This window comes from Eptesicus fuscus, chromosome 9 (assembly GCF_027574615.1).
Source record: "Eptesicus fuscus isolate TK198812 chromosome 9, DD_ASM_mEF_20220401, whole genome shotgun sequence".
Taxonomy (NCBI): domain Eukaryota; kingdom Metazoa; phylum Chordata; class Mammalia; order Chiroptera; family Vespertilionidae; genus Eptesicus; species Eptesicus fuscus.
The window spans coordinates 33,727,564-33,751,763 of NC_072481.1; the positions used below are offsets into that span (position 1 = coordinate 33,727,564).

Sequence of the window (24,200 nt, forward strand, 5' to 3'; positions counted from 1 at the left end):
GGCTGCACAATATGATGTGTCGAATCTGTTTAACAGCCCTGGCTGGGTGGCTCATTGGATTGGAGTGCCGTCTGTACACCAAAAGGTCTCAGGTTTGATTCCCAGTTAGGGCACAAACCTAGGTTGTGGGTTCAGTCCCCAGTCGAAACACATGCAGGAGGCAGCCAATCAATGTTTCTCATATCGATGTTTCACTCTCTCTCCCTCCTCTCTCTCTCTAAAATCAATAAAACATATCAAGTGAGGATAAAAATAAAAGTTTCAGACCCTATTCTAGAACAGTATGTCTAGAGAGTGGGACTTGGGAACCTATATTATAAGCAAACCAAAAACCCGTTGCACAAAGATTCGTACAATAAGCCTTCCTTCCCCTGGCTGCTGGCACTCGGGACCCAGGCCTTCACTTTGGCCGGAGCCTTCAGTCTTCGCTCCAGCTGGAGCGCCGCTCCTGTAGCTCTCTCCGCCCCCCACCATCCCCCTCATAGCAGGTGTCCCGCCCCACCCGGCCGCTCTGTGCCTGTATGTGTGCTGCCCAGAGGCCTGGAGCAGCTGGGGGGCGGGGCCGCAGCCATCTTTGCCGTGTTAATTTGTATGCTCACTCCTGACTGGCTGGTGGGTGTTGCAAAGTGATGGTCAATTTGCATGTTTCTCTTTTATTAGTGTAGATTCTCTAGATGTTTCTTAAATAGAAAGCCAAATGGCAGTCCAGCTTTTTTGAAAATAACAGTTGACCCTTGAATAACCAGAGTGTGAACTGCACAGGTCCACTTATACACGAATTCTTTTCAAAAAATAATATAAATGTATTTTCTCTTCTTTATGATTTTCTTAATAACATTTTCTTTTCTCTAACTTGCTTTACTGTAAGAATGCAATATATAATACACATAACATACAAAATATGTGACTGTATGTTATTGGTAAGGCTTCTTGTCAACAGTAGTTAAGTTTTGGGGGTGTCAAAAGTTATATACAGATTTTCAACTGCACAGGAGGGGGGGTTGGTGCTCTTAACCTCTGGATTGTTCAAGAGTTAATTGTATCTCTGAACACACACACACACACACACACACACACACACACACTGATTACTAATTAATAGCTTCCATCTATGTACCAGGTGCCCAAACCTTACAAAAATTCTATAAGGGTATTATACTACCTGCTTTAAAAAAAGAAAAAACTCAAGCTCAGAAAGCTTACCAGTAACTTCCCTCTTCACGTCAACAAAGCAAAGGGCAAAAATAAGATTATACACAGGTCTGTCTGGTTCTTCTCTGTTGCTGTGTGGTAGGAAGAATTCTACCCCGCCCTCCATTACCCTTGCCCCTTTGCATTTGGGTAGAAACTGTAAATGATGAGATCTCACTGCAGGGATTATGTTACAGGATGAGTTATCAATGGATTAATTTGATTATATGGCAAAAGGGAGATTATCTGGTGGGTATAACCTAATCTAATCACATGAGTCCTTTTACTTATTTTTTAATCAGAAATTTTAATTTTATTCATATTATTTTTAATCGATGAGAGAGAGAGAGAGAGAGAGAGAGAGAGAGAGAGAGAGAGAGAGAGACATCTATGTAAGAGAGAAACATTGATTGGCTGCCTCCCGCATGCACCCCGACCAGAGATCAAACCCGAAACCTGGATATGTGCCCTGACCAGGAACTTGCCACCTTTTGGTTTATGGGACGATACTCCAACCAGCTGAGCAACACCAGCCAAGGCTAATTTTATTTTTTACTTCCAGTTTACATTCAATATTATTTTGATTAGTTTCAGGTGTACAGCATAGTAGTTAGACAATCATACCACTTTTTCCCCCAATATTTCCCATACCCACCTGGCACCTACATAGTTATTACAATATCATTGACTATATTCTCTATGCTGTACTTTATATTTCCCATGGCTATTTAATAACTACCAATTTGTACTTCTTAATCCTTTCACCTTTTTCACTTAGGTCCCCAATTCCCCAAACCTCTGGCAACCATCAGTCTGTTTTCTGTATCTGTAAGTCTGTTTCAATTTTGTTTGTTCATTTATTTTGTTATTTAGTTTCCACATATAAGTGAAATCATATGGTATTTGTCTTTCTCTGACTGACTTATTTCACTTAGCATAACACCCTCTGGGTACATCCATATTGTCACAAATGGCCAAGTAATATTCATTGTATATATATATATATATACCACCACTTTTTTATCCACTAGTCTATTTATGGGCACTTGGATTGTTTCCATATCTTGCCTATTGTAAATAATGCTGCAATGAACATGGGGGTGCCTATATTCTTTCAAATTAGTGTTTTGGGTTTCTTCAAATATATATATGCTGGATCATAGGCAGTTCCATTATTAATTTTTTGAGGAAACTCCATACTGTTTTGTATAGTGGCTACACCAATCTGCTTTCCCACCAACAGTGCACAAGGGTTCCCTTTTCTCCACATCACATGAGGTCTTTTAAATAAAGGGTAGCAGAATGGGAAGTCAGAGAGATTCAAAACACTAGAAGGATTCGATGTGGCATGCTGACTGGAAAATGGAGGGTGCCACATGACAAGGAGTTATGTGCAGCCTCTAGAAATTGAGAGAGCAGATCTCAACTGACAGCCAGCAAAAAAACAAGGACCTCATTTCTACAAGGAACTGAGTTCTGCTAACAACCTGAATGACTTTGGAAGCAGATTTTCCCTTTGATTCTTCCTCAGAGCCTCCAGATGAGAGTTGAAACTGGTCAATACCTTGATTTCAGTTTTGTGAGACCTTAAGCAGAGAATCCTTCTTAGATGCCTGATATACAGAACTGTGAAATAATAAATGGATGCAGGTTTTTTAAATTGTAGTAAATTACACATAACATAACATTTACTATTTAAACATGTTTAAGTGTTCTATTTAGTAGCATTAAGTACATTCACATTGTGTATGACCATCCATCCCCAGAACTTTTTCATCTTCCCAAACTGAACCTCTGTTCCCATTAAACAAGAACTCCCCGCTGATTCCCTGCCCTCAACCACTGGAAACCACCATTCTACCTTCTGTCTCCATGAATCTGACTACTCTAAGTCCCTCATATAAGTAGAATCATATACTATCTGTCTTTTAATGATGGGCTTACTTCACTCAGCATAATGGCCTTAAGGTACATCCATGTGTCAGAATTTTCTTCCTTTTTGAGATAAAATAACATTCCATTATATGTATACTAGAGGCCCGGTGCATGAAAATTCATGCACTGGAAGGGGGTGTCCCTCAGCCTGGCCTGCCCCTCTCACAGTCTGGGAGCCCTCAGGGGCGGGAGGCGACCCGGCGATCAGGGGAAGGCGATGCCCCATCACACCTCTGTTGCTGCCACTGCCAGCAGCACAAGCCTTGGCCAGTCCTGGTTACCTGAGCCTCCGGTGGCCCTGGGTGGCTGGGCAGCTGCCATCTGAGGCTTGCCTGCACCTCAGGCCGGCCCTGGGCGGCTGGGAGGCTGAGGGCGGGTCCAGCCGCACAGTGCGCCTGTGCCCGCCCCCAACTCCCTGGCTGGGCTGATAGGACGGTGGGACTCTGGTGGCAGGCATGAAAGGACTAGGGGACTGGGCGCCGCCATCTTGTGGCTATGGTCGCCACCAACTTTGTCATGGCATGACAGTCAATTTGCATATTCCTTCTTTATTAGATAGGATACTACATTTTGTTTATCTATTCATTCATTAAATGGACAGTGAGTGCTTCCACCTCTAGGCTATTGTGAGTAATGCTTCTATGAACATGGGTGTGGAAAGACCTGTTTGAGTCTACTTTCAATTCTTTTGGAGATATACAGAATGGGACAAAGTAGGTTTACAGTTGTTCATATGGAAAATAATACGGTATTTTTAAAATAATAATACAAGAATAAACTGCCCTGGCTGGTATTGTTCAGTGTTTATCACATTGGCCCTCGCACCGATGGGTCTCAGGTTCAATTCCCTGTCAAGGGCACAAACATGGGTTGCAAGTTTGTTTCTCGCCCTGGTGGGGTACATGTGGGAGGCAACCAATTAATGTGTCTCTCTCACATCGATGTCTCTGTCTCTGTCTCCCTCCCTCCCTCCCTTCCACTCCCTGTAAAAATCAATGGAAAAAATGTCCTTGGTAAGGATTAACAACAACAACAAAAAACAATGAACTGTGTTTCTTGTATTCACAACTGTAAACCTACTTTTGCCCCACCCTGTATATATAAATGAGTGTTGTTTTAACTCAATTCATTATCTTGAAAATTGGGTAAGTAAAATGAAATAATCAAGCTTTTATCCTATCTATCTGAGCAACCAAATAATAAATGAAATATCTCCTTATATAATTATCTCTGATAAAAATTAAGATACAATTTTGCAATTCCCAAATAAGTTAATTAATCTAGGTGCTGAACATCAATAGCTGCTAATATCAATAAAGGGCAAAGACCAGACATTATTTGCCTCCTGATAAAAGAATACACCACCACCTAAAGCCTCGCCAAATGGATCAAACCTGGGTCCCATCCAGTCTCTGGATCCCGCTGCCAATTTACAGGAAAAGCAGAGACAGAGGAACATGCTGAATTGCAATCAGTAAAATCTAAACTATGAAAAACTCCTTACAGGTCAAAGGGTCTGGATTCTTCAATAGATAAATTACAAACAAAAGATATCAAGGTGCTTTTTTTCAATGAGCAAGATAAAAATATAGAATTTAGGAATTCAAATCCAAGGCGTAATTCTAGAATAGAATAGTGGTGACTTTAGGAGATAGGGAGGGTGATATAATTTGAATGGGGCACAGCGAGAGGCTTCCAGGGTAACTGGCAAAATTGTATTTCTTAACCTGGGTGGTAGGCACAGGGGTTAATAATTAATTAATCTAAATTAATTTAAATAATTAATTTAAAAGAAAAAATACTGCATTAAATGTAACAATGAGAGAGTGGCCCAAGTCCAGATTTAATCCAAATGAAGAGCTGTCTCAATACAGCTTTGCCGAAGTCTCACTATTGAGCCTATCTCAAGCCAAGAAAGCAGTTAATTCCAGACTGAGTGGTGACTGAGGTCAATAGCAAGTGCTTAGGAAAGCAATTAAATCAAGAAGACAGAAGGAAAACCAAAGGAAAGAAACAAAACTGTAAACATTTTCTAAAAATCTTTACACTATCACATATATACCATCATCTGCTCAAAATAAGCTTGTCTCATTCCCATCCTGCAACTTCACCATACTCCTATCTCAGTGCCAAAATTTACCCATCAGAATTTAGTTTCTTTCTCAGAGTTATTTCCCATTTCTACCAATTAACTATGGCCAATAAAGGCAATAATATAGTCACATCTTCCAAAGAAAAAATGGCAGAAAGGAAGCAACAGAAGCCTGAGAAAGAAAAGGTTACCACTAGAAGCTGATTCACCTAGTTATGATAGAGCTGGTCCTTCTTAGATACAATGGAGTTCTAGAAACTGTATCCCCAACTCTGCACTTTCTTGCCTTTAGGTATTTGGAAAATGAATAAGCAACTAAAAGCAGCATGAAGCTATAGATCTGCACTGACTAATAGAGTAGCCACTAGCCACAGGTGGCTACTGGGCACCTGAAGGGCAGCTAGTCTGAACTGAGATGTGCCATAATGTAAAGACACCCTGGATTTGGAAGACTTAGTATCTATACATAGGAAAGCCTAAGTGACCATTACAACCAAACAACCGGAACGATCGAACACCAGTCGCTATGACGCACGCTGACCACCAGGGGGCAGACGCTCAACGCAAGAGCTGCCCCCTGGTGGTCAGTGAGCTCCCACAGCCAACATCCCGCAGCTCCTCTCCCTGGCTGCTCCCCCCCCCCCCCCCCCCCCCCCCCGCCGATCGGCCCTGATTGGGGGAGAGGGGTCCCCAGCCGGCCAACCTCCTGCAACCCCTCCCCCCAGCCAGCTGGCCCCCAGATAGGCCTCAATCACCGGCCAAACCAAGGGACCCCACCCATGCAAGAATTCGTGCATCGGGCCTCTAGTTTAGAAAATAATGCAAAGTATCTCATTAATAACTTTTTTACTGATTACATGTTGAAATAACATTCTGGATATTATTTATTTGGCCTAAGCAAAATATATTATTAAAATTAATTTCACCTGTTTCTTTCTACTTTTTAAATGTGGCTACTGTTAAAATTTTAAAGTATATATGTGGCTCACATTATATTTCTCCTGGATGTTGCTGCTACATAGTTGTCGTTAAAGAATGTTGAACAAAGAAGCAAAAAGTAGGAATTTTTCATAGTTTTTTCTACTGTTTGCTCTACTATCAACACTATAACTCATTTTCCAACCCCTGTCCTTGATTATAAAACAGAGGTTAAACAAAAAAAATCAGTAGCTACATTAAGTCATGGATACAATAATAAATCATAGGCCAAAAGAGTTTAGCCCTGGTTCTGGTACTGACCAGCAGTTACCCTGGAGAAATCATTTTTTCTCTCTGAGCTTCAGTTGCTTACCTAACAAAGCTACACTAAATTTAGACTTCCATGATTCTGTCAAAACATTTTTTTTTCTTTCTGTCAAAATTGGTTTTCATAAAAATGAGTAAATACTCACTCTGAGTCTAACACATCCTCGGCGAGAGCCTCTCATCATTTTGTCCTTGGACTAAAAGAAAAACAAAAACATTCAATGAATAAAAGTTTAACTGATTATTTTTAGAATCATCTAGGGATTAAGAGACAAAATTCATAGAAATATCCCTCCATTCTCCCCATCCCTCTTCCCCTGAAATCACTTAGAGATAGAAATTAGCAGGTTTAAAATGAAATTGTTTTACAGTCTATACAAATAAACTTAATTATAGAATTTTATGAATATCTTTAATGTAGCATATCTTCTACATACCGTATTTTCCGGTGTATAAGACGACTTTTTAACCCAGGAAAATCTTCTATACGCCCAGTCGTCTTATACGCCGGAAAATAGAGTATATAAAAAGCCAGTGACCGGAACACTGTAACGACTGGAACAACTGGTTGCTATGACACCCACTGTGGCCAGCGAACCAGCCGGCCCCGCTCCCAATTGGCCTCTCCCACCCCGATCAAGGGCGGGATGGATGGCCAACCCCCCCACGGCCCCTCCCCCCAGCTGGCCCCACCCCCAATCACCCCCCTACCCCTATAGGGGGCAGGGCCAGCTGGCCAACCTCCTTCAGCCCCTCCCCCCACCCTAGTTAGGGGCGGGGCCGGCCAGCCAACTGCCTGTGGCCCCTTCCCCTGGCCGGCCCCACGCCCAATCGGTCCCCAACCCCATTGGCTCACAGCCCCTCCCACCAGCCAGCTCCGCCCCCAATTGGTCTCCCCCACACCAATCGGGGGCAGGGCCGGCCAGCCAACCACCCATTGCCCCTCTCCCTGGCCACTGGCCCCTTATCGCCACCACATTCGGGGGCAGGGCCAGCCAGCCCACTACCCACAACCCCTCCCCATGGTCAGCCCCACTCCCAATTAGCCCCCACCACCCTGATCGGCCCACAGCCCCGCAACCACCTCCACCCCCAATCGCCCCTCCCACTCCAATCAGGGGCAAGGATGGTGTCTACCGCCTGCAGCCCCTCCCCATGGCTGGCCCCGCCCCCAACCGCCCCCCTCACCCCAACTGGGGATGGGGCCCACTGGCCAATTGCCCACAGCCTCTCCCCCTCAACCAGCTCAGCCCCGATTGGGCCCCGATACGGGGGGGGGGGGCTGCTGACCAATTTCCTGCTGTCTCCTCCTCCCAACAGGCCTAGCCCCAATCCGCTCCGATCGGGGCTGGGCCAGCCAGACCCCACCTGTGCACAAATTCGTGCACTGGGCCTCTAGTATTACACTATAATTTTCATTCTTCCATCATGCCCCTTAACTCTAGACCAGTGTTTCTGATATTTTAGTGAATTTGAGAATCACCTGCAAGGCTATGAATCACCTGGGAGTTTAAGAATCACTCTCAGATGATTCTGACTCAGGCAGATAGAGGACCACATTTTGAGGAATGTTACTTTAGCTTTATCTCTTTGCAATTTCATAAATGGGTCACATTTTTTTTAATATATATATTTTATTGATTTTTTACAGAGAGAAAGGAAGAGGGATAGAGAGCTAGAAACATCGATGAGAGAGAAACATCGACCAGCTGCCTCCTGCACACCCCCTACCAGGGATGTGCCCGCAACCAATGTACGTGCCCCTGACCGGAATCGAACCTGGGACCTTTCAGTCCGCAGACCGACGCTCTATCCACTGAGACAAACCGGTTTCAGCAAATGGGTCACATTTTTTGCCGCTGAGATTTTTTTCATCCAAAAGTTCCTCAGCTTGGAATATCTTTGACCCTGATTTTCTGCCTTGCTAACTGTCACCGATCATCTAATGTGCCTTAGCTCTGTCTGGTTTGGATTCCCATCCCTGAGCTCCCAGAGTCTTCTGTATTCCCCTGTTGTGGCCTGTACCACCCTGTGCAATAATGGCTAGTTAACTTGTCTAACTCACCCATTAAGACTGCACATTCCTTAAGGATAGGGATTGTATCTGGCTTATGCTTCAGAACAGTGTCTGCAACACATTAGGTTCTCAAAAAATATTTACTGATAAAACATTGCTTATCCTTTGTCTCTTACTAGACTGAGCCAAGCAAAGACTATGTTCTGCACCATAAGTCCTATAGTAACAAGCAGAAAATATTCCTAAAAATCAACTAGTGGTGTGTAATAAAATAAAATGAAACCTTAAATAATCAAAGTTTTAAAAATATTTAATACCTCAACAACCAGTACTTTTCTGTACTCCCCTATGTAAGAAGCAAAAGAAGCCAATATCATGAAGTTATGTTTTAAATAAATGTCTCATTTTAAACCATAGATGCCTACATCCAAAGTACTGAGCCACAGGCAAACTTCAAGCTATAAGTTAACTAAGTTCTATGGGTTTAATGTGCCATGGTGACTATAGTTAACAATACTATACTTGGAAAGTTGCTAAAAGAGTAGATCTTAAAAGTTCTCAACACACACACATACACACACACACACACACACACACACACTCTCTCTCTCACACACACACGATAACTATGTGAGGTGATGGATGTGTTAACTAACCTTGTTGTGGTAATCATTTTATAATATACGAGTATGTATATCAAATCATTACATTGATACCTTAAACTTATACAATGTTACATGTCAGTTATCCTATCTAATAAAGAGGGAATATGCTAATTGACTGTCACGCCCTCACAAAGATGGCAGCACCCACAGCCAATAAGGAAGGGATATGCTAATTGACTGCCACACCCTCAAAGATGGCGGCGCTCACAGCCACAAGATGGCGGCGCCCAGTACCCTCAGCCCAGCCGGGGCGGCAGGCACCTGCCTCCGGAGTCCCCCAGTCCCCTCCGCCCCCCAGCTGCCCAGGGCTGGCCCGAGGGACAACCAAACGACTGAACAGCAGGCTGCATGGGGCAACCAGGCTGGCGGTGGGGGTGGGGGGTGGGTAGTGAAGGATGACCAAATGACTGACAAAGCAGGTTACGTAGGGCGACCAGGATGGCAGGGGGGTTAGGGAGGGACGACCAAACAACTGAACAGCAGGCTGCGTGAGGCGACCAGGTCGGTGGGGGGGCCATGAGGGGCAACCAGGCTGGCAGAGGGGGCATTTGCGGGCAACAAGGCTGGCAGGGGGGCAGTAAGAGGCGACCAGGCCAGTGGGGAGGAGGGTCAGTTGGGGGTGACCAGGCTGGTGGGGGGGGGGGTGCAGGTGGGGGCAACCAGGCCAGCAGGGGGGGCAGTTGGGGGCGATTAGGCTGGCAGGGGGAGGAAGTTAGGGGTGACCAGGCAGGCAGGCCGGTGAGCAATTAGGAGCCAGACGTCCAAGATTGTGAGAGGGATCCCAGATTGGAGAGGGTGCAGGTTGGGCTGAGGGGAGCCTCCCCCGATGCAGGAATTTTGTGCACCAGGCCTCTAGTATCTCAATAAAGCTGGAAAAAATAATACAATATTTCTTGGGGGATATTTGCAGGTCTGTACATAAAGGTCTGTCTTATCCTTCTCATTGACTGCAGTATAATCTATGAACATAGACCAGCGATTTTTTTTAAATAATTCTTTATTGTAGAAAGTATTACATGTCCCCCCTTTTTCCCTCCATTGACTCCCTCCAGCCCACTCCCACCCCCCTCCCCCACCCCAAGCCTTCAAGCACCCTATTATCTGTGTCAATGGGTTATGCATATATGCATACAAGGCATAAACCAGCAATTTTCAACTGGTGTGCTGCAAGAGGCACACTGATGTGTTGTAAGAATATTAAAAACATGCAATATCTGACTATTTAGTCAGGAGCACTGACCTCTTTTCCCTTAGATTGTCAAATAAAAAAATGGCAATTGCCAACACAATAGTCGTCCAGTGTGAGTGAATGAGAGGCATACCTATTTCTTGTCAGATCAGCAAAAAATATAATTTTTGGTGTGCCGCAAAATTTTAGTTATTAGTTTGTGTGTACCATGAGATGAAAAGAGTTGAAAAATTGCTGAATTAAACCAACAGAATAGAATTAGAAGTCTAGAAATAAACTCATAGAGTTTTTGGTCAATTGATTTTGACAAGGATTCCAAGATCATTAAAATAGTCTTTCCAACAAAGGGTGCTGATACAACTGGTTAGACCCATATGAAAAGAATGAATTTGGGCCCCTACCCTATCCTATATAATAAAAGGGTAATATGCAAATAGACCAAACAGCAGAACAACAGAACAACCAATCAAAGCATAATATGCTAATGATATGCAAAGGCTGCTCAACCGCTCGCTATGACGTGCCCTGACCACCAGGGAGCAGACAGTCAACTGGTTGACCAGTTGCTATGACATGCACTGACCACCAGAGGGCAGATGCTCCAACTGGTAGGTTAGCTTGCTGCTGGGATCCAGCCAATTGGGACTGGGCGAGACGGGCTGGATATGCCCTGTAGCCCTCCTGCAGTCCCTTCCTGGCCCCGATCAGCCAATCAGGACTGAGTAAGATGGGCCGGACACGCCCTAGAGCCCTCCCACAGTCCCTCCCCGGCCTGATCGTGCACCCTCTTGCAATCTGGGACCCCCCAGGGGATGTCGGAGAGCAGGTTTGAGCCCAATCCCGCAAGCCACTCGCCTTGGGAGGGCGCCAGATGCAGAGCTCACGGCTGGCGAGCGCTGCTGTGGCAGTGCAAGCTTCTCTCGATCAGGACTGATTGGGCGCGAGTCTGCAGCAGGCACAGTGGGGCCGGGATAAGCGGGAGCAGCAGGTAGGAGCTGCAGGTGGCACTGGACTGCAGGTTTCGGCCCAATCCCTGCAGGCCACCCAGAGGGACCCCACCCATGCACGAATTCATGCACCAGGCCTCTAGTATCATATAAATCCATTAAACTACTAATAATAAGCTAAAACTATTAAACTCTTAGAAGAAAACACAGTTATAAATCTTTGTGATCTTGAATTAGGCAATGGTTTCTTAGTTATGATGCCAAAAGCACAAGCAAACAAAAGAAAAAAATACAGTTGACCCTTGAACAGCAGAGGTTTGAAATGTGAGTCCATTTATACACCCAAACCTATTATTCAAACGTCAACTGTATTTCAATCCTCAGGAATCCACATATGTAGAAGGCCAATTTAAGTCATATGAGGATTTTGACCCAGGGAACATGGCAACCTTAACCGCCCATGTTGTTCAAGGGCCAACTGTAAAAAAAATAAACATTATCACGCTTAAAAACATTTATGCTTTAAAGGATACTATCAAGAAAGTGAAAAGATAAACTGTGAAAAGGAAGAAATTAGTTTCAGTCATGTATCTGGTAAGGGACTAGTATCCAGAATATATAAAGAATTCTTGCAACTCAACAATTAAGACAAATAACCCAATTTAAAAATGGGCCAGGATTTGAATAGATACTTCTCCTAAGCAAACCAAATTGACAATATCATCTGGTGATTGTGTTAAAAAAAATTAAGTGGGGTGGTGATCAGAAAGTTGTGGGGGAGAGGGGTTCTACTTTAACTTAGATAACTTTAAAGGACTATAAGGAGTTGATATCTGAGCTGAGATTTGAATTAGAGGAGCCAGCCAAGTGAAGAATCTCAGGGGAAGTTCAAGGCAGAAGGAACAGCAGGAAATGATTCATTAATCTTGGACTGACTTGTTTGGTGTGCGCAACAGGAAATATTTCGCTTTCGGAGAACAAGAAAAATAGGTTTATTTGCGTTACTCTGCTTAATTTGTGCAGTTATTCAGTGTCTGGTAAGTTAATGTTCAAGAAAAAATATTAATTTTTATTAAAATGTTCTATTATTTTATGTTAACGATTACTCATTTATTTTAGCCCTTTGTATTCAGCATGTCTCTATCGAAATAAACCTACGTTTCTATGAAAATTGGAGGTTTGTTTTTTTTGCGGCCCACATAAACGTAAACCTTGCTTATTTGGCCCATGTTAGCCTTTGAGTTTGACATACTTGCTTTACACGAAAGAGTTAAAATAGTCTAGTAGGTCTCTTAATTGTCACACTCTGGCTATATTCAATTACTTTAGATGAACTTCAGTGTGCCACATAAAACACGTCATCTGAAGGGAAGGCTACATTTATTTCAAAGTAACTTAAATTAAGAACAGATCAAAATACTCTCCACTTAGGCCCAGCTGGTGTGCCTCGGTGATTGAGCATCCGCCTATGAACCAAGAGGTCTTGCATGGTTCAATTCCCAGTCAGGGCACATGCCAGGATTGTGGACTTGATCCCCAGTGTGGAGCGTGCAGGAGGCATGCCGATTCTCTCACATCATTGAGATGTTTCTCTCTCTCCCTTTCCCTTCCTCTCTGAAATCAATTTTTAAAGATTTCTAAGAAAAAAAAAAAAATCAAGCCAGAGTCTCATCTGACCTGACCAGTGTGGGGCTCAGCTGGCTGGAGCATCATCCTGTACAAAAGATTGTGGGTTCAATTCCAGGTCAGGGCTCATATCTAGGTTGCGGGTTCGATTCCCGGTCAAAGCAACGAGGGAAGGCAACCAATCAATATTCTCTCTCACATCGATATTTCTCTTTCTCTCTCCCTTCCTGACTCTCTAAAAATCAATAAAAATTTAATTTTTTAAATAGACAAATCTATAGAGACTGAAAGTACATTAATGGTTGCCTACAGTTAAGGGTGAAATATTGAGGAGTGATTGTTAATTGATTGTGGAGATGGTTGCATAGCTCTGTAAATATACTAAAAAACATCGATTTTTATACTTAAAATGGATAGTATGTGAATTCTTTTTTTGTTGTTAATCCTCGCCTGAGGATATTTTTTCATTGATTTTTTTTAGGGAGAGTGTAAGAGAAAGGAAGAGACAGAGAGAAACATCGATATGAGAGAAACACATTGATTGGTTGTCTCCTGCACAAGCCCCGACCAGGGCCAGGCCGGGGAGGAGAAGCTTGCAACAAAGGTATGTGCCCTTGACCAGAATCGAACCCGAGATCTTTTGGTCTGCAGGCCAAAGCTCTATCCACTGAGCCACCTGGCTAAGGCTGGTATGTGAATTCTATCTCAATAAAACTGTTTTTTTTTTAAATAACAAAAAGCAATAGGTGACACAAAAATTTACTAAAAATTTTCGTATGAAATTGTTAGAACTAAGATGTTTAGCTATTCTATTACAAAATAAATATTCTTAAACAACAAAAGCCCATAAATAAAAAGGAACAAATTAGCCCTAACCGGATTGGCTCAGTGGATAGAGCATCGGCCTACGGACTGAAGGGTCTCAGGTTCGATTCCGGTCAAGGGCATGTACCTTGGTTGTGGGCATTATCCCCAGTAGGGGGTGTGAAGGAGGCAGCTGATAGATGTTTCTCTCTCATTGATGTTTCTAACTCTCTCTCCCTCTCCCTTCCTCTCTGTAAAAAAATCAATAAAAAATATATTTTTTTAAAAGGAACAAGTTAAAGATACATAAGAGAGAGAGGGGAGAAAGAAGATAGAGGAGAAAATCTATAGACTGAGGTCCTCAAAAAAATTTGTGAGCAGATGGAATCAAGGATTACCTCTTCCACTATGATGGGGAAGGATTCAGGCAGGAAGAGGCAGGAAAGTAGGTATACACTAATAGGTGGGGGGACAAGGGTGGTCCCACCAAATGGACTCTATTATCTCTACGAAGCATGGCATCTTCTATGAGTGATGGAGGAAAGAGGAAGGTTGAGAGTTTGTAGAAAAAAGTTGCCAGAGTGACAAAGCAAATATTCACCCAATATTTTAATTACCTGTCTGTGCCATAACAGTAAGGCTAAAATAGAATCCAAGAAACGAAATAAGTGGACAATCTTAGTATGAAGGCTTAATGTAAACAAAACTCCAGGAAACAGAAAATCAACTTTCAAAATAATCTTAACATTGGCATGTGAATGGGGAAAAATTAATGATGAATACCTCAAAACAGTTTCCTTGAATATGAATCCATTTATATGATTCCATGTACCATGCAAACTTAATTTTTGCCAAAAAAGGAAAGTAAATTGCCGTTTTTTAAGGAAGTTCGAACTAGTCTAAGAAGATAATTCTTTACAATAAAGTAAATAAAAAGGAAAAATATTGGCTGGTCATTTGTTTTTCTCTATAATCTGTAAAAGGAATTCAATTCTTAACCTAAATCACTAGCTTTGATTGGGATTATGTAACTATTTGAAAATCTAATCCTGTGACAATTGCCAAATATAGGAGTAGAATATCTAAGAACCATTCTACTTTCTGTCCTTCCACAAATCATTACCATCAACAAATCTGCTAACAAGAGAACTGCTTGACTAATTAGCACACTAAGCAAATGATCGCACACTGGTGATATGTTCGACAGGTTACATGATTAAATAAAAGCCACTGTTGCTAATATAAACTCAATCAAGTTTTACATAAATCAGAAAATGTACACATTTGCTATTAATTTATTCTGCACAACCTTCAAGGCTGTGTAAGCAACAACTCCAAAACAGCCTTCTGCCTCTCATCTCTAAGCCTTGTTTAAAGGACCTTGGACATTCTTCCATTCACTATGAGAACAAAGTGCCTCATTGTAGGGCTTGAAGATTATAATGCTCAGTACTGCCATCAAAGAGTTCACAAGCTTGCTGTACAGATAAAGATTGTACTAGAGATATGGCTAATTAATTATAACAGATGTAAGTAAAATGATTAAATGCTCGCCCTTCTGGTTTTGGCTCAGTGGATAGAGCGTCAGCCTGCGGACTCAAGGGTCCCAGGTTCAATTCCGGTCAAGGGCATATACCTTGGTTGCGGGCACATCCCCAGTAGGGAGTGTGCAGGAGGCAGCTGATCGATGTTTCTATCTCATCGATGTTTCTAACTATCTCTCTCCCTTCCTCTCTGTAAAAAAAATCAATAAAATATATATTTTTTAAAAATGACTAAATGCTCCAAAGATTTATATAAGCAAAGCTAAAAAATATTAGAAGAGGGAAAAATCAAGTTTGAATAGAGTATTGAAGGAAAACAAAAGATATAAAATTTCCACATATTTCTTCCCACTGATACTACTTACTATTTTAGGAGGTTTTTGTTTTCTTTTTGGGGCATTTAGATTAGATACAATTTTTCTTTTGTTCCTTTTATAATTCTAAAGTTGCTTTATTACATTTAGATTGTTAATATGTACCAAGTCAACTTAGTAAGAATCACATTTGACATATTCAGGAACAGTTTATTTAGAAAAATATAAATTTCCTTTTAATTGTTTGATGAAAGTGGTGCTGATATCTTTCTAGGAGAATCAGAGACTACCTCTTTGACATCTTTGCAAGAGAAATACATATACCGTATTTTCCGGCGTATAAGACATCTGGGCGTATAAGATTTTCCTGGGTTAAAAAGTCGTCTTATACGCCGGAAAATACATCGCATACACACACACACACACACACACACACACACACACACACACCGTATTTTCCGGCGTATAAGATGACTTTTTAACCCAGGAAAATCTTATACGCCCAGTCGTCTTATACGCCCAGTCGTCTTATACGCCGGAAAATATGGTACTTAAACTCTTCAAAAACCTAAAATGCAAAAATTAGATGGCAGATTTTTGGTCATCTTGTAGACATTGCTAAGGACTGCCAAATAACACTTAAATGTGTTTTGAGCCCTACCTCACTGTATAGAGCAGTGGTCGGCAAACCGCGGCTCGCGAGCCACATGCAGCTCTTTGGCCCCTTGAGTGTGTCTCTGCCACAAAATACCACGTGCGGGTGCGCACGTACAGTGCGATTGACTTCGTGGCCCATGCGCAGAAGTCGGTTTTCGGCTCTCAAAAAAAATTTCAATCATTGCACTGTTGATATTTGGCTCTGTTGACTAATGAGTTTGCCGACCACTGGGATAGAGCATCGGCCCTTGGACTGAAGGGTATGTAACTAGTCAAGGGCATGTAACTCGGTTGCAGGCTTGATCCCCGGACCTGGCTGGGGCACATGCAGGAGACAACCAACCGATGTCTCTCTCTCTCACATAGATGTTTCTCTCTGTGTGTCTCTTCCCCTCCCTTCCCCTCTCTCTAAAAAAATAAAATCAATGGGGAAATGTCCTGGATGAGGATTAACAAAAAAACACACCACGTGTTTTGACTACTAGTGGTTTTAAAATACAAAGTCATTATGAGTCTTTCAGTATGTAATTGCAAGGGATGCAATAATTCTTTTTATGAAGAATACCTGGAGTAGTCCTGGTAACTTACTAATTCACTGTTTCTACCTTTCTCTCCAAAATGTTCCAAAAACAATAAAAATCAAGAGAGTTAAACATTTATGGATAATGCCTAAACAAACCATATTTTGTAATCTCAACTAGTCCCTCATGCCAACTTGATTAACCTTTAACATTTCCCTAGTTATACCTTTTTCCAGTTCCTAAGGCCACTGATGTAAATCTTTACTACATTCCTTAAATCCTGACTACCTTCATTTTTAACTCAGACCTTGCTTCCCATCCCTCCAACATCTAAGCATACTCCTATTTTAGAAGCCCTTTTCCTCAGTTCCATATCCCTCTCTGCCTACTGCACAAATGCCTTATCTTGAATTTCGCTACTTCTTACATCCCCTTATTTACTCTTCAAACTACTCCAATCTTCCTTCCACACCTACTGCTCCATAGAAACTGTCTCACTAAGGCAGTGGTTCTCAACCTTTTTAATGCCGCGACCCTTTAATACAGTTCCTCATGTTGTGGTGACCCCCAACCATAAAATTATTTTCGTTGCTACTTCATAACTGTAATTTTGCTACTGTTATGAATCGTAATGTAAATATCTGTGTTTTCCGATTCATAACAGTAGCAAAATTACAGTTATGAAGTAGCAACGAAAATAATTTTATGGTTGGGGGTCACCACAACATGAGATATTTACATGTATATGAAAACTATCTCCCCTCCCCTCCCTTCCCTTCCCTTCCCTTCCCTTCTCTTATATCTCTGGTTGTCCCTTTTCACTCTTCTATGCAGGCTTTTTTCTTTGTCAATCTCTTAAATGTGTTTGTGGTGATCTGAAATCTGTCCACAAATTCTTTGACACTCCTTTCACAAAACAGAGCCTAATTCACCTCCCCATGCTTAAAATTCCCATTCCCAAGAGCCCGAGCTAAACTTAATGATTCATCTCTAATGAACAGAATAAGGTGAAGTGATATTCTCAGACTAGGTCATAAAAGGCGCTGTGGCTTCCTCCTTGCTCTGACTTGGATTGCTCTGCTCCCTCTGGGTGAAGCCAATGCCTTGTCATGATGACACTCAATGGAAAGGCTATCTGGTGAGGAACTAAGGCCACCTTCCAACAGCCAGCAATGAACTGAGGCTTTCTGGGAACAGCTCTAAAAGTGAGTCATCTTTGAAGCAGAACCTCCAGCTCCAATCAAGCCTTTCAGATGACTTCAACCCTAGCTAATATCTTTTGACTACAACTTCATGAAATACCCTGGGGCAGACCCACCTAACTAAGTCACTCCAAAGTTCTGAGCCACTGAACCTATGAGATAATAAATGTTTGCTGTTTTAAGTTGCTAAGTTTTGAATAATTTTTTTACAAAGCAACGTAACTAATCCAATGATGTTTCTCAGCATCCTGTCCAAAGGCTCTGTTATTCTCACACTCAACTCTGTGTATGTAAAGCTAGTATTGTCTATAATCCAGATATTTTCCTAAATTCCAGACCATATAACATCTTTTCATCAATTTCAACATGACTCAAAGCCACCACCTTTCTCCCCAACCTGTTCTTCCTATCTTCCCTATCAGCATTCATTGAGGTAAAACCTAAAACCTGGATTTCATCACACTCTTCCTACCCTTTCACTCACATCCAATTAATCACTAAGGCCTACAAATAGTGCTCTCCTGATCATTTCTCTGCAACGACAGTATTTAAAGAATATAAATTTCATCTGAACCCATACATCAATTTTAAAATCAGCGAGACAACAACCAGACCATAATGTGCCACTTAATGTAATATGTTCCACCTACAAAGTATTCTTTCCCCCAAAAAAACAAACTGAGTTTGATTAAGCTTCTAGCTCTAGGAAATACAGAGAACAAAGGAACATGTTTAAATATACCACAAAGATGTTACCAACAAAATCTGGAATGTGGACAATTCTACAAAACAAATCATGGTTTCTTCAACAAATAAGTGGCAAAGAAAAAAAGAGGGAAGGAGGACACATATTAAAAGATATCCAATTTTTTATGTAGATCTTGTTTGGAAACCTGACTCAAATAAACCAACTGGTGAGGGAAGAGATGTTTGAGACAATCAAGAAAATTGGACATTGACTGGATATTTGACAATATTAATTATTATTAATATTTAGTTATAATAGTAGCATTGTAACAACATTTTTTAAAAGAGACCTTAGTTTTTAGTAATACATTCTAAAATATTTGCAAATGAAATGATATGGTGTCTGGGATCTGCTTTAAAATAATCCATTGGGGGGATGAAGGTACTGATGAGAGTATTAATAAAACAAGATTGGCGATCTAAATATATATATATACATACATATATATATATATACATATACATATATATGTGTGTGTGTATATATATATATATATATATATATATATATATATGGCTTAGTGACCGACCATTCGTACATCTGACCATCCTGCTGGTACATATGATGCACACTGGCAATTTTAAAATAAACTCTGACTCACACATGCGTGATATATATAACCTCACACTGGCGCCAACTGCATGCGTGCTTTAATTTTATAATACTATATTATATAGACTATTTTGACATGCAATTTTTTGCAGTAATGTAATTACCGCACGAATCTTTCTTCTAATTAATTTCCTTTCAATGTGCACAAATCCATGCAGGGCCACTAGTCTACACTAATAAAAGAGAAACATACAAATTAACCATCACTCCACTACGCCCACAAGCCACGCCCACAAGCCAATCAGGAACAAGTATGCAAATTAACCCAACCAAGATGGCGGCCGGCCATAGAGCTGGAGCAAGCAGGAGGCTTGGGTTGCCCTGGCGATGGAGGAAGCCAAGCTTCCCGCCCGCCCTGGCCTCCACTCAAGGCTACAAAGTTTCAATTATAGAAGATAAATAAATTCTAGATACTTGCTTCCAGCTGGCCCTGGCCTCTGCTCAAGGAGGCAGTGAAAAAAAAAAAAGAAAAAGAAAAAAAGGAGGGGCTGGGACCTTGGGTCACCTGGGGGTGATCAGGCCAGGATGGGACAGCAGGGGCCGTTGGGGGGTAAAGCAGACCAGCAGGGGGGCCAATTGGGGGTGAGCAGGCCATCAGTTGGGGTCAGTTGGAGGTGATCAGGACAGTAGGGGGGGGCAGTTTGGAGCAGGCCAGCAGGGGGGCAGTTGGGGGTGAGCAGGCCAGTGGGGAGGGAAGGTGGGGGCACGCAGGCCAGCAGGGGGGGCAGTTGGGGGTGATCAGGCTGGTGGGGGGGCATTTGGAGGCGAGCAGGCCAGCGACGGGGGGCATTTGGGGGCGAGCAGGCAGGCAGGCAGAGTGGTTAGGGGCAATCAGGCGGGCAGGCAGGCAGGTGAGCGGCAGGAGCCAGCAGTCCCAGATTGTGAGAGAGATGTCTGACTGCCGGTTTAGGCCCGATCCCTGTAAACCAGCAGAAGGACATCCTTCGAGGGGTCCCAGATTGGAGAGGGTGCAGGCCGGGCTGAGGAACACCCCCCACCCTGTGCACAAATTTTGTGCACTGGGCCAGTAGTATGTTTATAATTATACTAGAGGCCCAGTGCACAAATTTGTGCACTGGTGGGTTCCCTCGGCCTGGCCTGCGAGGATCAGCCAAAACCAGCAGTCCTACATCCCTTAAGGGATGTATTAGTGCATGAAGCGGCAGGCGGCCAGGGAGGAGCCCAAGCCTGGGCTGGGCGCCATGCCACTCCCGCTCATCCCAGCCCCGCTGCACCTGCTGCACCTGCTACCACTACCACTCGGTAGGCTCACTGCCACTCTGCTGCAGTCTCCGCACACCCGTCCTGGGGCGACACTGGTGCGCCCATGACTGAGAAGCAGCCACGGGCTCGCACCCAGTCAGTCCCAATGCTGGTCCCAATCCCTGGTCCTGGTCCAGATGGGGGAGGGGTGCACAGGGGGAGTGTCTGCAGGAAAGGCTCACGCCTCCGCAGCTGTACTCGCCAGCCATGAGCCTGGCGTCTGGCGCCTGTTGGTCAGCTGAGCGGTGCTCCCTCTGTGGGAGCGCACTTACCACCAGGGGGCAGCTCTTGTGTTGAGCGTCTGCCCCTGGTGGTCAGTGCGCATCACAGCTACCAGTCAACTGGTTGCTTACGCTTTTATATATATACTAGAGGCCCAGTGCACGAAATTCGTGCACGGGGGAGGGGAGGTGTCTCTCAGCCCAGCCTGCATCCTCTCCAATCTGGGACCCTTTGGGGGATGTCCAGCAGTCAGACATCCCTCTCATAATCCAGGACTGCTGGCTCCTAACCACTTGTCTGCCTGCCTGCCTGATTGCCCCTAACCACTTCTGTCTGCCAGCCTGATCGCCCCCTAACTGCTCCCCTGCTGGCCTGATTGACACTTAACTGCTACCCTGCTGGCCTGATCACCCCCAACTGCCCTCTGCTGCAGGCCTGGTCGCCCCCAACTGCCCTCCCCTGCCGGCCATCTTGTGACAATGTGGGGGTGGCTATCTTGTGGTGGCCATCTTGTGATGATGTGGGGCAGCCATCTTGTGGCAGCCATCTTGTGATGACATGGGGGGTGGCCATCTTGTTGTGGTCATCTTATGATGACATGGGGATGGCCATCTTGTGACTACGTGGGGCGGCCATCTTGTGATGATGTGGGGGTGGCCATCTTGTTGTGGCCATCTTATGATGATGTGGGGACAGCCATCTTGTGACAACGTGGGGGCGGCCATCTTGTGATGACATGGGGCGGCCATCTTGTGGTGGCCATCTTGTGACAACGTGGGGGTGGCCATCTTGTGACATGAGGGTGTGAGGGTCAATTTGCATATTACCTCTTTATTATATAGGATAAACTAGAGGCCCGGTGCACAAAAATTCAGGGGGGGGTCCCTCAGCCCGGCCTGCACCCTCTCACAGTCCAGGACCCCTCGGGGGATGTCCGACTGATGGCTTAGGCCCGCTCCCCAGGGTATTGGGCCTAAGCTGGCAGTCAGTCAGCCCTCTGGCAGCCCAGGAGACCTTGGGGGATATCCACCTGCCAGCTTAGACCTGCTCCCCAGGGGATCGAGCCTAAGCTGGCAGTCAGACATCCCTCTGGCAGCCCAGGAGCCCTCAGGGCATGTCTGACTAACAACTTAGTTGGACATCCCTAGCGCTGCCGCAGAGGTGGGAAAAGCTCCCGCCACCACCGCTGCACTGGCCAGCCATGCCGACTTCTGGCTGAGCGTCACTCCCCCTGTGGAAGCACACTGACCACCAGGGGACAGCTCCTGCGTTGAGCGTCTGCCCCCTGGTAGTCAGTGCGCGTCATAGCAACTGGTCATTCCTGGTCATTCTGCTATTAGAGTCAATTTGCATTTTACCCTTTTATTATATAGGATAAGCTAGGTAACAGGAGTTCATTTTACTATCCTCTTTTATGCACGTTTGAAGTTTTCTATAATAAAATGTGTTTTTTTCTATTTAAAAAAAAAAGTGTTTACAACACTTAAATGACAGTCCTGAGGGTAAAGTTGAAATTCCTTAGCATCGTTTATCAAGAAAGCCTTTAATTATATATGACCCCTATTTACCTCTCCAGCTCATCTCACAACTGCCTACCACAGCCCCAACTGCCTACCACAGCCCAAGCTCCAAGATGGACAAGTTCCTCACTCTTGCCTCCTACAAAAACATTATCTCTATCTCAAGCAGTTAAAACCTCTCTCTCTGCTCACATGGCTAACCCCTACTCAACATTAAGGCAACAGCAAACCTGCTTCTTCTAGCAAACCTTTCCTGACCCTCCAAGACTGAGTCAAGTAACCCATCTATATAACCCCCAAACATACTATGCTTCTCTATCATAACTCTTACTTGCTGCATCCCATAGTATAATCTAGGTATCATGAGGGTATGGATAATTTCCATCTTATTTACCATTTTAACCCTTCCTGCTAGGTACTCAATAAATATTTGATAAATTTACAAAAGGCATGACCCTTCCACTTTCCAACTTCTCACATATCTATACCTCCCTCAATTTTTCTTCTTTTCCCATCTTCCTTCCTGATCATGATGCACATAAATGGTTGGCTGTTCACACAGCATTCCCAAATTTATATCCATAGCCTTCCCTAGGCATCTCATCTAATAAAAATTCAACTAGTAAATTCTAATATAGCATATCTTTATCTCCAGGCCCGAACTACGGCTCCAAGGATTCAATCTCCTATCTTCAATCTCCTGTTATCTCCCAAACTCACCTTCACGCTAGAGCTAAGAAATTCTCTTTTCTTAATAACCCTTATGGTCTCAAGCTTCTCAATTTGTGCATACTTCCATTGCCTGGAATGCCCTTCTCTTTTACCTTTATCCTTTAAGTCTAGGTTCAAATGTCTCCCTGGCCTTTCCCAGGCAATGTTTCCACAGCAGTCTAGTCTTATTTATATTATAGAATTTATCATATTGTTTTGAAGTTATGTGTAGGTGTCTGCTCTGCTAGATTGTGAATTCCTAGACAGAAGGGACTCTCTCCTTTATGCTTGCAACTGCAGCATATAAAGTACAATGCCTATTATAAAGTCGGCCCCAAATAAATATTTCCTGAATGGATTACATCATATTGTTTCTATTAATTAAGAGACTGAGCTAGAGCTGAAAAGAGTGGCTAAATCTACTTCCCTAAAGGAGGAAATCAGTTTCTCTGTTCCTCTACTGGGCAGAGTAATAATATCTTAAGCTCTTTTCAAAAACTTCGGATAGGTTTGGGTTTAAGTCAAGGCCGAGGACCAGAGAATAAGGCCCAGGCTAAGGTAAGCTTTAGGAGAATCTACTCAGTTCACAGCAGTTTTAGTGATCCTAACCCAACCCTGAGATTATCCCAATATCAATTTTCATACAGGCGGACTCTAAAGCAAGACCAATCTAGTTTAAAGGTTTTCATAGTCACACTAGAACAGATCTACAACCAGAGCCAGGCCAGAATCCAAGGAATTTTTGAAACACGGAATAGAGTGACTTGCTATTTACTGCTCTGCTTAAAGGCTGTGCAACTAATTCTGATACTCTTCCTGGAAGATGTAGCTCCAAGTTATCAGCCACATGCAAGTCATTAAGATGTACTTTCAAATCTTTCAGAATCCTAATGTACTGAGACAATGTCCAAGTGTACAGAACTCACTGCCAACATTCACTGTGTTGCCTGCTTTCTCTTTAAGTGAATACCTATCTTTTTCCCATCTTTATACTGGACCTCCTTTAATCAGGGGTTAGGTATTATTTTATATTTGCAAGATGATTTTAATTTATAATATTTCTCTGCTGTTTCTCTGCAAGCAAATGCTTTAACATAAAAAAAAAAAACAGAAAAGAAAAAAACACCTTCTAAATAGCCATTAGTGAGAAATATGATACCTCCTTCTGCTGGTGA

The 24,200-nt window shown here is 43.3% G+C and overlaps 1 protein-coding gene across 7 annotated transcripts in view; it reads right to left on the reverse strand.

Annotated features, from left to right (window-relative positions):
- OSBPL9 (oxysterol binding protein like 9) overlaps positions 1-24,200 on the reverse strand; it is a 128,976-nt gene that overhangs the window by 102,697 nt on the left and 2,079 nt on the right. For all 7 annotated transcript variants that reach the window (XM_008139319.3, XM_008139318.3, XM_008139317.3 and 4 more), the window contains exon 2: positions 6,610-6,660. In XM_008139319.3, the coding sequence (XP_008137541.3) occupies positions 6,610-6,660 (51 nt within the window). The remainder of the gene's footprint in view (positions 1-6,609; positions 6,661-24,200) is intronic.